The sequence below is a fragment of the Pristis pectinata genome, chromosome 1 (assembly GCF_009764475.1).
Source record: "Pristis pectinata isolate sPriPec2 chromosome 1, sPriPec2.1.pri, whole genome shotgun sequence".
Classification (NCBI taxonomy): Eukaryota; Metazoa; Chordata; class Chondrichthyes; order Rhinopristiformes; family Pristidae; genus Pristis; species Pristis pectinata.
In genome coordinates this window covers 70,547,017-70,562,554 of record NC_067405.1, presented here as the reverse complement: position 1 = coordinate 70,562,554, position 15,538 = coordinate 70,547,017, and the positions used below count along the sequence as shown (strand labels likewise).

General features: G+C 40.9%; 1 protein-coding gene across 13 annotated transcripts in view; it reads left to right on the top strand.

Moving 5' to 3' along the window:
- Positions 1-15,538, top strand: part of LOC127568548 (collagen alpha-1(XVIII) chain-like) — a 308,942-nt gene that overhangs the window by 217,250 nt on the left and 76,154 nt on the right. For 6 of the 13 annotated variants that reach the window (XM_052012503.1, XM_052012540.1, XM_052012531.1 and 3 more), the window contains 2 exons: positions 1,909-1,986; positions 13,465-13,509. The exons of 6 other annotated variants lie outside the window; for them this stretch is intronic. In XM_052012503.1, coding sequence (XP_051868463.1) covers positions 1,909-1,986; positions 13,465-13,509 — 123 coding nt within the window. The remainder of the gene's footprint in view (positions 1-1,908; positions 1,987-13,464; positions 13,510-15,538) is intronic. One more of the 13 variants, XM_052012466.1, reaches the window with a different exon arrangement.

Here is a 15,538-nt window from a genome sequence, read left to right as displayed (position 1 = left end):
TTATTCCAGTCAAAACCAAGTGGAGTTTCTTCTCCCTACCCCCACCGTCCTGACCCATGTGATTGTTGGAGTATTCTATCAGCTGACAACCACTAATTTCTTCCCATTCATTTTTCTTTGAATGCAACCCCATTATGACAGCAAATTGAATTTGCTCACATCTAAACACAGCTGTTTTGGAGGTCCGGGTTCTTTGCTAGTGGTTCCAAAGAATGAATACTTCTGGAGAGTCGATGGTCGGAGAGCTGTCTGCAGGGCGAGAGACAGGAAGGTGACATCTGAACAAAGGACAAAGAGGCAGGAGAGAGTGGGAGCATTCATTCCACACTCTGTTCTTCTGGGACAACAGCCATGACTTGACTGTTGCGTAGGAGTCGGGACACCCTGATTGATTGTAACATATAACAGCCGTAAATCTCAAACTCTTGCATTGAAATATAGTTTTGCAGACGAAGTGCAGAAGAACATGGACCTTGTGGGTTTTTTTTATTAATGTTGAAACTCAATCGTGGTATACTTGTGTTATTTCTGTCCCCAGTATGTTTTTAAATTGAATCAATTTCCCTTTTAACATTGAGGTAAAGAGGTTCTAGCATTACAACCATTGTATTGCCATATTGGGTAGCGCCCCATTTAGTGGTTCCCTAACCCATCCTGAGATATACAGCTGGCCTTCCTGTCGTTATGCGTCCCACATTGAAGTGTGTACAGTCAAATGCACAAGATGTCACAACTGGCGATTGCATCACCTGAGTGACACCACTGTATGGTTCGTAGCCTGAGAGAGTTGAAAGTTCATCCCAACCTCTGGTGCTGTCTGTGTGGGAGTTTGCACGTTCTCCATAGTGACCACATGGGCTCTGCCCCGCCCCCCTGCCCTGAGTGCATCGGTTTTTCCCCACTTACTCGTTGGTGTAGGTCATTGCCAGAGGATCAAAGGGGAGTTGGTGGGCATGTATGAAAGAAGCTATGTTGCAAAAATGCAGGGAAATAAGGAGAGAAGGAATGGAGCATAGCATGGACCATGAGCTGAAATGGCCTGCTCCTGTGTCATATTAATATGGAGTTTATGTCAGCTCCGAGGATTCATGCAAGATGGCTCCTGATAAACAAAAAAAAATCAAGAAAATAATCTTTTAGCTTAAATCGGTACTAATGCAGGAGGGAGAGCTTGTTACGTGTGTGGGGAAGGGAGAGTTGTAACCCTAGGGGATTGGTGCAGTGCAACCATACGATGGGGAGAATTGCAGGAGGGATGTCAAGAGTCTACTATTGTGGAGTTTTAGTACTACTGTAGATGATGATGGGGGCTTGGGCTAGTAAGGGATGATACCTCCTTGTCCCTGTCCCTTTGAGATTTTGAGAGTGTTCTGAAAGTAAGAAGAAAGGGAGGTTCACACACTCGCTGCGTTGTCTTCTGCTGTTGAAGTCAATGGTAGAAATTTTGGAGGTGAGTACGGTGCACCGATGTGACTGTAATGCATCTAGCATTGCTGCCTGGCTGAATATTTAGGCAAAGTACTCTGTCCTATGAATAAAAATAGGTAATGTTGGAGGTTAAATATTGAAGACAAGAACAAGCAAGATGGGTTCATATTATTAATGTAAACTGGGATTAGGAAGATGACCAGTCCCATGGTGGTTGGGGTGGAGGTATGCGGTGTTGGGGTGAGGGTGTACCGTGGGGTGGAGGTGTGTGGTGTTGGGGTGAGGATGTACCTTGTGATAGAGAGGTGTAGTGTTAGGGTGAGGGTGTACCATGGGGTGGAGGTGTGTGGTGTTTGGGTGAGGGTGTACTGTCTGATTGGGGTTTGTGGACCTGTGAACTCTACTGATTGTTACAAAAGAGATTGTTGTCCAGACTGTCTCTTCAATCACCTGATGCCTAGTGTTTCCATTTTGTTCCAGGGTTTGATTGAAGATCTGAAAATAAAAGGAGATCCTCGGGCAGCACAGTCCTACTGTGAAGAGGACGATGATGGGGAGGTAAATATTGCTCTTTTCCTCTGTCTTCCACCTTTGAAAGCTGCAGAAATAATGTTGATGTTCACACTTCTCTGCATTACATGAGGCTCTAGCCTGGCATTGATACAACGGTAGGGATAGTGTTGTTCTACATATGTAGCTCTGACACAGTGCCAGTGTTAATGTTGTCCCTACCTGGCTCTATCTGAATCCCTTTATCTGGTTCCAACAATCATCGACCAGCTTCTGTTTCTACTTTCACCTCCCCCATCCGGTTCCATCTGCCTACACATGCCCCTTTCCCCTTAGCAGTAACGTTTTCTTGTCTAATAACAGTCTGAAGTCCTGTTCTGATACAGTGACAGGGATGATGCTAGCCTCCATAATATCTGACTTCAGTCTGGTTCTGATGTTCTAGTAGCATCAATATGTACTGTGTGATATCTGGCTGCAGGTTAGGTCTGGTATAGCTCTAGTGATAGCATATAGTGATAGTGATACTGCATAAATTCTATCTCCAGGCTTCTTATTGGAAGGAATAGTGCTTTCTGTATAATATCTGGTTCTGGTATTTGGTATCTGGTTTATTATTGTCGCTTGTACCAAGGTACAGTGAAAAACTTGTCTTCCATACCGATTGTACAGGTCAATTCATTACACAGTGCAGTTACATTGAGTTAGTACAGGTAAAAACAATAACAGTACAGAGTAAAGTGTCACAGCTACAGAGCAAGTCCAGTGCAGGTAGACAATAAAGTACAAGGTCACAACAAGGTAAATCGTGAGGTCATAGTCCATCTCATCGTATAAGGGAACCATTCAATAGTCTTATCACAGTGGGATAGAAGCTGTCCTTGAGCCTGGTGGTATGTGGCCTCAGGCTCCTGTATCTTCTGCCTGATGGGAGAGGAGAGAAGAGAGAATGACCCAGGTAGGTGGGGTCTTTGGTTATGCTGGCTGCTTCACCAAGGCAGCGAGAGGTAAAGACAGAGTCCATGGAGGGGAGGCTGGTTTCCATGATGCGCTGGGCTGTGTCCACAACTATCTGCAGTTTTTTGCGGTCCTGGGCAGAGCAGTTGCCGTACCAAGCTGTGATGCATCCAGATGGGACACTTTCTATGGCGCATCCTAAAGATAGTAACATTGTGCGAAACAGAAAAGCAAACTGTTAAAGTTTCTACAGCTACATAACAAGGGAATGATTAACAAATGTTAATGTGGGTCCCTTACAGACTGAGACAGGAGAAGCTCTACGCAGGATGAACTTAAACAAATAGTTTGTGCGTATTTTCTTGAAAGGACATACAGAAAACCTTTTGGATATAATGAAAATCAACAGATCCAAAGTGACTGAGGAGCTGGAAGAAGTTGGCGTTAGTCAGGAAATAGTGTTGGAGAAGGTAATGGGGCTGAAAGTCACCGACTTCCCAGGACCTGATGATCTATAACCTAGAAAGAGGAGCTAGTGGAAGCACAGGTCGTCATCTTCCAAAATTCCGCAGATTCCGGAATGGTTCCCACAGACTGGAAGGTCTCAAATGTCATTCCACTATTTTAGCAAGGAAGGAGAGAAACTACAGAGCAGTTAGCCTAAGATCTATAGCAGGGAAACTGCTGAAATCTATTATTAAATAAGTGGGCAGAGTCAATAAGAGTTTATAGAAGGGAGGTCCTGTTTAATTGTTAAGAGTTTTTTGACGTTATACCTCGGAGAATAGAAAAAGGGTGACTTGTGGATGCAGAGGATTCAACAAGCCTTTGGTGAGGTGCAACAACGGGAAATACGAATTATAAACAAAATTAGAGAATGTGGGATTGGGGATAATAAACTGCCTTGGATTGTCCATTAGTAAACACACAGAAAACAGGGCAGGAATAAACAGGTGACTTTTGGGTTGGGAGGCTGTGACTAGTGGAATCAGTGCTGGGGCCTCAGCTGTTTGCGTTCTTTCTTTTATTTTTCAATCTTTTTATTAGTTTTCAAATTAATACAGATTGATATATGGCATCAATATTTATACATGTAATACAAAGAGATCAGGATAACAATCATAGCATATATAATCATAAAGAACAATAAAATATAAAAAAAAACTGTAGATCCAACGATCTCTTAGTAAATGAATATAATATAAAAGAAAGGAAAGAAGAAGATTTATTATATAAATTTAAAAAAAAACCCAAATCAACAAAATAAATTATAAACAATATAAACTAAACAAAAAAAAACTTTTCAAAAGAAAAACAAACAAAAAAAAGGGAAAAAAAAAACTGGGCTAAAATTTCTCAGTAGAAACAGAGCAATATTATGTCATCAAGTCCATTCCTCCAAGTTGGAAAGTTATTGAAAGGGGATCTACATCATGTAAAAATATTGAATAAATGGACTCTAAATATCTTCAAATTTAAGCGAAAGATCAACAGTACCACTCCTAATTTTTTCCAAGTTTAAACATGATATAGTTTGAGAAAACCATTGAAAAGTAGTAGGGGGTATTGGATCCTTCCATTTAAGCAAAATGGATCGTTTGGCCATTAATGTAACAAAAGCAATCATACGGTTAGCGGAAGGAGATAAATGGCCAGACTCTATCGTTGGTAATCCAAAAATTGCAGTGATAGGGTGAGGTTGTAAATCAATCTTCAATACATTTGAAATAATGTTAAAAATGTCTTTCCAATATTTTTCCAGAAGAGGACAGGACCAAAACATATGTGTCAAAGAAGCCACATTCAATTTACACCTATCACATATAGGATTTATATGGTTATAGAAATGAGCTAACTTATCTTTGGACATATGGGTCCTGTGGACTACCTTAAACTGTATCAACGAGTGTCTGGCACACATTGAAGATGTATTGACTAAATGAAGAATTTTCTTCCAAGTCTCTATAGGTAAAGATGTCTGGAGTTCACTTTCCCATTCATTCTTAATTTTGTCTAACGATTCTGGATGTATTTTCATAATTAAATCATAAATTATCGCTATCAAGCCCTTCTGATAAGGATTAAGACCTAAAATTTTTTCCGTAGTTTCAATTTTGTAAGGTGTCGGAAAAGAGGGTATAGTAGTTTTAAAAAAAATTTCTAATCTGCAAATATCGAAAAAAGTGTGATCTAGGCAAATTATATTTATTAGACAATTGTTCAAAAGATGAAAAACAGTTATCACTAAATATATCCCGAAAACATACCATTCCCTTCCTTTTCCATATGGAAAAAGCTGAGTCAGCTCTGGATGGATGGAAGAAAAAATTAGATTGAATGGGACTTGACAAATTAAATTTATTCAATCCAAAAAATCTACGAAATTGAAACCATATTCGTATTGTATGTTTAACAATTGGGTTAGTCATATGTTTACTTAACTTGGTAAGTGCAAAAGGGAGAGAAGCACCTAAAATAGAAACTAATGAAAAGTCAGGAACTGATTGTTGCTCAAGGCATACCCATTTGGGGCATTGAATTACATCAGAATCTTGTATCCAAAAAATTAAATATCTAATATTAATTGCCCAATAGTATAATCTAAAGTTAGGCAAGGCCAAACGACCATCCTTTTTTAATTTTTGTAAATATTTCTTACTTAACCTTGGGTTTTTATTCTGCCAAATATATGAATGAATTTTAGAATCAATTGTGTCAAAAGAAGATTGCGGGACAAAAATTGGAATCACTTGAAATAAATATAAAAATTTTGGCAAAATATTCATCTTAATCGCATTAATTCGGCCTACCAATGATAAAGACAGTGGAGACCACTTAGTAAATAATTGTTTAACATGGTCAATTAAAGGCAATAGATTAGCTTTAAATAAGTCCTTATGTTTCTTGGTAATTTTAACACCTAAATACATAAAATAGTCAGTTACCAATCTAAAACGTAATTGGCTATAAATTGGGTTTTGCATATTCAATGGAAAAAGTTCACTCTTATTAAGATTTAATCTATAGCCAGAAAAAACATAAACTGATCTAGTAGTGATAGTACTGCGGGGACAGATTCATCCGGATTAGAAATATAAAGTAACAGGTCATCGGCGTAGAGAAATATCTTATGAATCATCTGTCCGCGAGTAATGCCACATACATATGAAGAGTCCCGAAGTGCAATAGCCAAGGGTTCTAAAGCAATATCAAATAATAAAGGGCTTAATGGGCAACCTTGTCTAGTACCTTCGAAAAAGCCTAAACAAAGGAGATCTTTGATTATTAGTAAGTACTGAAGCCATAGGTGTATAATAAATCATCTTAATCGCAGATATAAATTTAGGGCTAAAATTAAATTTTTGAAGTGTAGTGAATGGATATTCCCATTCGACTCCGTCAAACGCCTTTTCAGCATCTAGTGAAACAACACATTCTGGAATTTGGGATGAAGGAGTATATATAATATTCATTAATCTCCTGATATTAAAATGTAAATAACGATTCTGAATAAATCCTGTCTGGTCTTCAGAGATAATTTGTGGGAGAAACCTTTTCCAGTCTAAAGGCCAATATTTTGGAAAATATTTTTGAATCTACATTTAATAAAGAAATAGGTCTATAAGATGCACAATCAGTGGGATCTTTATCCTTTTAAGAATTAAAGAAATGGTTGCTTCATAGAAAGATTGTGGTAGTTTACCCACTGATAGGGCATCTTTAAAAATTTTGGCTAACCAGGGAACAAGAATATCAGAAAAAGATTTAAGAAATTCAGCTGTATATCCGTCAGGGCCGGGTGCTTTACCCAAGTTCATTGAAAATATTACTTTCTTTATTTCTTCCTCCGAAATGGGAGCATCTAATGTAGAACGTTGATTTAAATATAGTTGGGGAATCTTCAGATCTCTTAAAAATTCATACATTGATGTAGGATCCTCAGGGGATTCTGATTGGTATAAAGAAGAATAAATTTCTTGAAAGGATTTGTTGATTTGAACAGGATCTATCGTGTAAGTACCATCTGGTTTACAAATTTTATTAATCTGACATTTAGATAAAGTAGCTTTCAATTGGTTGGCCAATAATTTACCGGATTTGTCACCATGTATATAAAATTGACTTTTGTTTTTAAGTAGTAGATTTTCAATTGAAGATGTTAATAATAAACTATGTTGTAATTGGAGTTCTGTTCTCTTTTTAAAAAGCTCCAGATTCGGAGTATCAGAATATTTTTTATCGATTTCTTTAATCTTGTCAACCAATATATGTATTTCATTATTAGTTCATTTTTTCAAGCCAGCGGAATATGAAATAACTTGACCACGGATATATGCTTTAAAAGTATCCCATATTATCCCACTGGAAATTTCTTCAGTAAAATTAGTTAAAAAGAAAAATGAAATCTGTTCTTTGATAAATTGGGTGAAATCTGAGTCTTGTAATAGAGAAGGATTAAATCGCCATTGTCTGACATCAAAGGACACATCTGGAAATTTAATTGATAAAATCAATGGTGCATGATCAGAGATGGCAATTGCATCGTATTTACAGTCCATAGTAAGTGGAGCTAATCTAGCATCAAAAAAAAATCAATCCTCGAGTAGTTATGGTAAACATAAGAAAAGAATGAAAATTCTTTATCATATGGATGTAGAAATCTCCAAGCATCTAAAATTCCAGATTCAACTAAAAAGGAATTAGTAAAGACAGCGGATTTGTTTGGAAGTACAGGATTTGATACAGATCTATCCATGGAAGGGTTTAGACAACAGTTAAAATCTCCACCTATAATCGAAGTGTATTCATTTAAATTAGGAAAAAATGCAAATAGATGTTTAAAAAATTAAGGGTGATCTACATTGGGTGCATAAACATTAACCATAACAACTTTTTATTATGAAGCAGACCAGTTATTAATAAAAATCTACCATTTGGGTCTGATATTGTCTCATGATGAACAAACGAAATTGAGGAGTCTACAAAAATAGAAAGTCGTTTCACCTTTGCTTGTGAATTGGAATGGAACTGTTGACCTCTCCAAAATCTAAAAAAAGTTGATTATCTTTCTTCCTGATGTGAGTTTCCTGAACTAAAATAATCTGAGCATTTAGTCTATGAAAAACTTTAAAAATGTTCTTACGTTTAAGTGGATTATTTAAGCCATTAACATTCCATGAAATGAAATTAATAGTCTTATCCATTTTAACAGGTTAAAAAAATATGGTATGTAAAGGGTTAATCTTAATATTTCCAAGTCTAACCAACAGGAAGAAGTAAAAAAAAATTCAAAGAGGAAACGGATGTGATGACAATTTAGAAAAATTTGTAGTTTAGCCCAGAAGAAAAAAAAACGTAAAAACAACCCCACCCCCCTCCCCCAACAGCCCGAAAACTGGCCAATAGGCAGCCAGTACGCTACCCTCTAATTGAACTAACCCCTGTTCTATTGGTGGCAATAGTCCAAATTGAAAAAATATATAAACCACCCATGTTTTGTCTTAAAATGAACGGCATAGTACAAACAGAGATAACGAACTCACTACATAGTTGTGAGATTGAAACAGAGCCAAAGGGCGTTAACAGCCGACAGTTAAAAAATACGGTTTAATAATTATTTAGAAAAGAAAGCAAATGATCAGTTATTTTGTTAAATTCTTAATTGTTATTAAAACAAGACATTAAAAATATTAAAAGAAGAAAAAAGAAAGGTTTAAATCTAAAAATTAATTAGATAATAAAACAAATAGGTAGTAAATCAAAGAAAAAACACTGTCTCTTAGCTGTTTGCGTTCTATGTCAATGAAATACTGTAACAAAGTATGCTGATGATACAAAGCTGGGTAGCAGTGTGAGAAGGACACAGAGGGGATTCTTTGGGATCAGGGAGACGAAGTGAATGGCCGAGAATATGGCAGATAGAATATAGAGTCATACAGCACCAGAAACTGGCCCTTCAGCACATCTCGTCCATGCTGACCATCAAGTACCCATCTATACTGATCCCATTTACCAGCACTTGATCCGAGGCCTTCTGTGCCTTGGTGATTCAAGTGCTCGTTGAAACAATTCTTCTGAATTTTGTACCCCTCTATCAGGAACCACACCCACCTTCCCTCTACCCCCCAACCCTCTCTGCTCCAAGGAAAACAAACCCAGCCTCTCCTCTTAACTGAGACACGCCATCCCATCCTGGCAAATCCACCCTGTACAGAGCAGTCTCGTCCTTCCTATACTGTGGCAACCAAAACTGCACACACTATTCGAGATGTGGCCTCATCAATACTTTATGATACACTGTGGAAAAATGTGAGGCCATCCAGTTTGATAGAAAAGAAAAGGCAGAATAATTTTCAAGTAATAAGGATTTGAACAGTTTTGGTATTCAGAGGGCCTGTGCACTTGTATGTGAATTGCTGAAGCTTAATGTGCAGGTTCAGTAATCACTGAGGATGGCAATTGGTATATGTTGAAATATGTTGATATGAGAGGATTGAGTACAAGAGCAGAGATGTTTTAATACAATTACATAGGGATTAGAATTCTGTGTGCTGGTTCTGATCAACATACCTTAGGTTGGATATACTTGTGACGGAGGGAGTGAACCAGCTTGGTTCCTGGATGGCATGTTTGAGTTTAGAAGAATGAGGGGTGATCTCATTGAAATGTACAAAATTCATGTGGGGTTTGACAGGCTAGATACAGGGCTGACGCTTCCTCTGGCTGGCGTGTCTGGAATGAGGGGTCACGGTCTCAAAATAAGGGGTCAGCCAATCAGGAAAGAGATGAGGGGAAATTTCTTCACCAGGAGTGAGTGAACTTTTTGTGTTCACCTGACAAGACACTGTGAAGGCTCAGTCCTCAGTCACTCAGTGCGGTAAATACTGGCAGCTTTTTGGATATTAAGGTAATTATGTGATCTTGGGTTAATGCAGGAATGTGGCATGGAGGTAAAAAATCAGCCATGATCTTATTGAATGATGCAGCAGACGTGAAGGGCGGTATGGCCCAGTCCCACTTCCATTTCCCTGTGTTGTCCTGTATCATATCTAGATCTAGTCTGGCCCTGATACAGAGGTAGGATTAGTAATGCCTCTTAGATATCCAGGTCCAATAGGACCCTGATACAATGGGTAGGGTTACTGGTGCCCTGCATAACATATGGCTCCAGTACAGCTCTGATATAATGGAAGGATTAGTGGTGTCCTGTATAATATCCGGCTCCATTCTCAGCCCCATGCCAGGGTTACTATTGTCCTGTATAAGATCCGGTTTCATTCTAAGGTCCAACACATTGCTAGGGTTAGCAATGTGCTGTATAATGTCTGGCCCCCGTCTCGTGCTCACACAGTGGTAGGGATTGGGTTGTGCTGTAAAATATCTGTTCTTTGCCTCACTCTGACACAATGCGGGATTGTTATTTGAACTCTATAATGTGGAACTCCCCTCTTGCTCCTTTACCATTTTACCTTTTACCATTCGAGTCCTGGATACTAAAGCAGGTCAAATCTCTAAAAAAGCATTGGGCAGGAAGAAAGGAGCAAGGAGAGTGATGTTGGGCCAACACATGGTTAATCAATGGTACATTAAAGTCTTGGTAGGAGGTTTAGATTGTCTGTTCTAAATAAATCACAAGCTACATTGTGCTCTCTAACTTAGTGCTTTAGCTTTGATTCCAAGCCAGGGAGAAGAGCTTTGCAACAGATTCCCAAGTGATTCTTTGTGCTGCCAAGTTTCTGGTTCCAGCTGTTTTCCTCACATCAGCAAAGAACACCGCCCACCCTCACCCACAAGGTGGCCATTCAGGTTTGCCTGTTGCACACATTTACACATTCCCCTTTCCTCCCTCTTCCCCCGGCTTTGCCGATCTGCCCAGTTTTCCCAGAACTAGCAATTCACTGCAACGCTTACAGGAAGAGGTTGCAAGCTCGATGAATTATAGATTTATACCTGAATGAAAGTGAGAATTTTTAAGTTGATTTCATAGAACAGAATAGAAGTGTCAAACTGTGATTGCATGGGAGCCGGTGATGGAAGGGAAGTAGTGGGAGAAAGGGCAGTCTCTGTGAGGATAGCGTTGGAAGGGGAGGGCTTCTCATTGTACCTGATCCATCCGTATAGCCGGAGGCCCTTGGTTTGGATCAATTGGCTTGTTGAGGGTGGTCAACTGTTCAAAGTTGTTGGTAGACTCATCCAGAAGATGAGAGTCAGTAAAGGTAAGAATCATGATAAAGGTAAGCCTCATCTGAGGCTTCTTCAGACCTCAGCAAGTTTGGATGCATTCAGGAGTAAACACCAGTGTGGAGCAGCAATCACTACAGGCATTCCCTGGGTCACGACAGGGTTCAATTCCTAAGAACTGTTCATAACCTGAACTGTTCGTAATTTGGAAATGAACGACCAGTGTGTGGGATAGGGTCACAGAAATAGCCGTGACGGGAGGACAAGCAGGCGCAGGAAGAGCAGCCGCCAACCGGCCTCACTAACTCAGTGAGAGAGCAAGTGAGTCTGCTCAGATTGACCCAGCCTGCAATTGCTCAGGGCAGTGGGTGGTGGGTGGCGAGTGACGGCAGGCGGAAATGCCCCGTTCCCACCCAGCAGAAGATGCCTGCATCCCCGCGGCAGCTGACAAATCCATCCCCATCCATCCCACCGGTCTCCCACACATTCATTCAAATGTACAGGGTGTCCATAATGTATTGGTATTGGTATTGGTTTATTTTTGTCACTTGTACCGAGCTACAGTGAAAAACTTGTCTTGCATACCATTCGTACAGATCAATTCATTACACAGTGCATTGAGGTAGTACAGAGTACTTAGTGACATAGAATTTAAATTTAAGAGAGTAGAACAATCCTAGTAAAAGTTATGAGTAGATCTGCAGAGAGCAGCTTGCAACAAGTAGCCTGGGGAGGACCTGCATTTCCCACTGTCTTACAGGCTCCACCCTACAGACTCCTCAGCCAGACCTGAACGGGCCAAGCTCACTAGCTGCCTATGAGCAAGTAGTTTATGTCCTTGCTGTGGAGGAATCACTCACACTCAGGTTTGAAGCAAGTATATGAACATCCAGCCAGATGATACGGTGTCTACAAAGCTTCCAAAACCGTCTTGGTACTTTTATTGAGATTTTTCAGTAAAATTAATAAGTTGGGCACATCATCATGAGCAAGCTTGAATTTATTGCTTTTCCCTAGTTGCCTTTCCGGCTCCTTCTTTGAAACACTGCAGTCTTGGGGTGAATCCACTTACGTTAAGTCGAGAGTGCCAAGATTCTGACCGAGCGATGATACAGAAATGGTGACATTTATCAAAGTGAGGTAGTGTGTGATTTGAAGATGGCCCACTCTCTTGTTAGGTGGTGGTCTTCGTGGGTTTGGGAGGTGCTGGCATAAGAGGAACAGGATTCATATCTTTCACCTTTGGATGACATCCGAATATTCTGCTCTGAGTATGGTTGAAGCATGGAAAGGCATCTACCAGTGAAACCAGGGAGAATACTTTAAGAACAAGCATCACCTCATTCTCTTGTGAGTTGGCTTGGCATTTCATGGAGTAGATTTATGTTGTGAGCTAAATGGAACATTATGTCATTCCAGAAATGTCAAATAACTGATATAATGAATTCCAACAGTAACATTTATAAATAAGAACCAACTGCCTCTGTGTATAACAATCTTATTTCCTCACAAACATTTAGTCCAGGTCATAATCTCTTGTTTTTGCAACAACTGTGATATGTTTGGAGAATGGATTTTGGTCTGAGAGGAAGTTACAGTGAATGTAAGAGGAAGAGAATAATTTTGCCACACCCAGGCTATCGCAGGGGTCAGGAGTTAATAAGAACAGATAATGAAGGAGTACTCAACAGATCAGGCAACATCTATGGTGGGGGAAACAGAGTTAATGTTATAGATTGACATTATTTCTTTCTGATGATGAATGGGGGGGAGGGGGGCAGTCAGGAACCTACCTGGGTCCATCTGCCTGTCAACCCTTCCTCACCTGGTTCCACATATCGCCTGCCAGCTCTTGCCTTAGCCCTTCCTCTCACCCCTTTAAAATGGCATCTCTCCTCTATACTCCCACACACCTGATGCAGTGTCTCGACCCGAAATGTCGACCATCCCTTTGCCTCCACAGATGCTGCTTGACCTGCTGAGTTCCTCCAGCAGTTAGTTTTTTTGCTCCAGATTCCAGCCTCTGCAGTGTTTTGTGTCAACATTCAGTCGCCTGCCTTGCTTACAGCCCGGCAACAGATCAGCAAGCGATCCCCTAGAGCTCCAAAAGTCAGTCCTCTTATTCCTTAAATTTCCTTCACAACATATACTCAGTTGGGAATTTTTAAGTCCTTCAAGGTTCGAGTTCCTGAGAATTGGTTAAGTCATTTGCTGCGGTAACTATTTGGTTCATGTGAACTGGCTCAAACTTCCTAAAACTTTGGGTCAGTTGCAGTCCTGTCAGTTGTTTGCTGAGAAATTTAATGGCAAATTTCTTCATGTGGTGGGGTTCAAGTGTATCAGTTTTGAACCAGCATTGATTGTTATTCGTATCTTTCTGTCCTGCAGGCTTCTGGAGATTTTGGGAGTGGATATGGAAGAGGAATTCAAACGGTAAGGGGGAGAAATGGTGAGGTTGTGTTGCAGTAGAAGTACAGAGGGTAAGAGCAGAGTTACCCCTGGGGAAAGTCTCCAGGACATGGTCAATTCAATTGGGCCCCCAAGGCGAAATATTCCATCATATGCTAAACCCAAGTCATATATGGAGTCATACAGCACAGAAACAGACCCTTTGGCCTACTGCGTCTATGCGGACCACTGTGCCCATTTACACGAATCCGACGCTAATCTCATTTTTTATTCTCCCCGCACTCCCAACAACTCCCCCCAGATTCTCCTGCTGAATTCCACACAAGGGGCAATTCACAGTGGCCTACCAACCCATACGTGTTTGGGACGTGGGAAGAAACTGGAGCACCCGGAGAAAACTCAGGCATTCGCAGGGAGAACGTGCAAACGCCACACAGAGGGCCGAACGCGGGTCTCTGGTGCTGTGAGCTCACTGTGCTGCTCATACTTCTCTGCCACTAGACTCAGTTCCTGCTTCACCCCCTCTGCCACTTGGACCCTCAGCCGTGTCATCTTGACCTCCAGACTCACCTGCTCCAACAGACTCGTCCCATTAATCATCCTCCAGGCTAATCAAAATACATCCAAATCTCACCTCACTCTCACATGCCATACCCTATCCTTGCCAACTGGATCCCAATGTCCAATACATTCCATGTAAACTGGCTCCAAGTTCCTCCATGGATTCCCATGCCCACCTGCGCAACTCCCTTGGCCCCATCTCTCCCTGGACGCTCTGCCCTGGTACCCTGTTCCCACACATAATCCTACCCTGTGAAACTCCCTAAGTTAACTTTAGTAAACAAAAGTCACGAAACCTATGCTTTGATCAGGCTTTGAACACCCCTCCCAACCTGCCCTGGTTTCAAGATCATCATCCTTCCTTTCCTTCTAATGGGAATGCATCGATGTAATTATGAGCTGTTGTCCAGCTGTCAATGTAATTCCTGCCTGGCTTTACACTTATGGAGGTGTTGGCCCTGATGCCTGGCCCAGTGAACCACAGTGAGCTTTGAACCCTTCTCCAAGCTCTCAGAGTTCATTCTCGGCTAAGCTGGGCAGAATCCAGCACAAACTGTCCCTATTGCTTTAAAGTTTAATCTACAACATGGTGCAAGCAGGGTACAGATTCAAGGGTTTGAACGATCTGGATTTGTAGTGTTCTTCATAATTGCTTCCAGCATTGAAAGGAACGTATGGTCATCTGCTTGACTGAAAGAACAAGCCAGTGGAGAGTTGCTGGCTTTCTTACGGTGCCCTGGACTGCTCTTTAACTGTGGGCTGGGGTATCAGTCTGGGCTTTGCTCCATTTGCCATTACCCTTGAATTGGTTGAGGACTGAGCCCTGGAATTCTCTTCAGGTTTTTTTCCTACCACGGAAGGCACAGACTGCACGTTGCTTTCTCTGGAAATGCTGGGGGGAGAGATTTTGACACTGCCCTCCCTCTCTTATTCTGCGTCCCCTCCCCTGCCAGCACCTTGTCAAACATTAGAATCTCTGTGGCTTTTGGATTCCATGAACTTCCAGATGTCTTTTCCAACTTCCAAATGCCCCCCAGCCCTTAACCTTCCCATGACACACCACCTTATTGTTTTAAAGTAATGTGACATCCATTTTTACATTGCAAGATCCCACAAACCAGAGAAAAATGCCCAGAAATTTGTCCTTGGTCCATTGCACAAACACTTGCTCTGGCAGAGTATGACTTGCTGATGTTTGTGCTGTATGACAGGGTGCATAGTGGTTAGTGTACTGACTGGGATTACATTCTTAGCAATAATGTCTCACCTGTTTTCTGACAGGACAACAGAATGACAGAGGTGACCAAAGTGTTTTAATCCCTAATATCATCGCTGCTGCCACCTCCTCAATATCCCTCTCCTGAAGAACTAGATCATGCTGACATTCATTTTCCCACTCAACAGTTTAAGCAGGACTCAGTGCATTATTTAATTGTGCAGGTGGATTGCTGCAAACCTCAGCCTGGTGCTTGGCTGCTGTCAGCAATCCAGT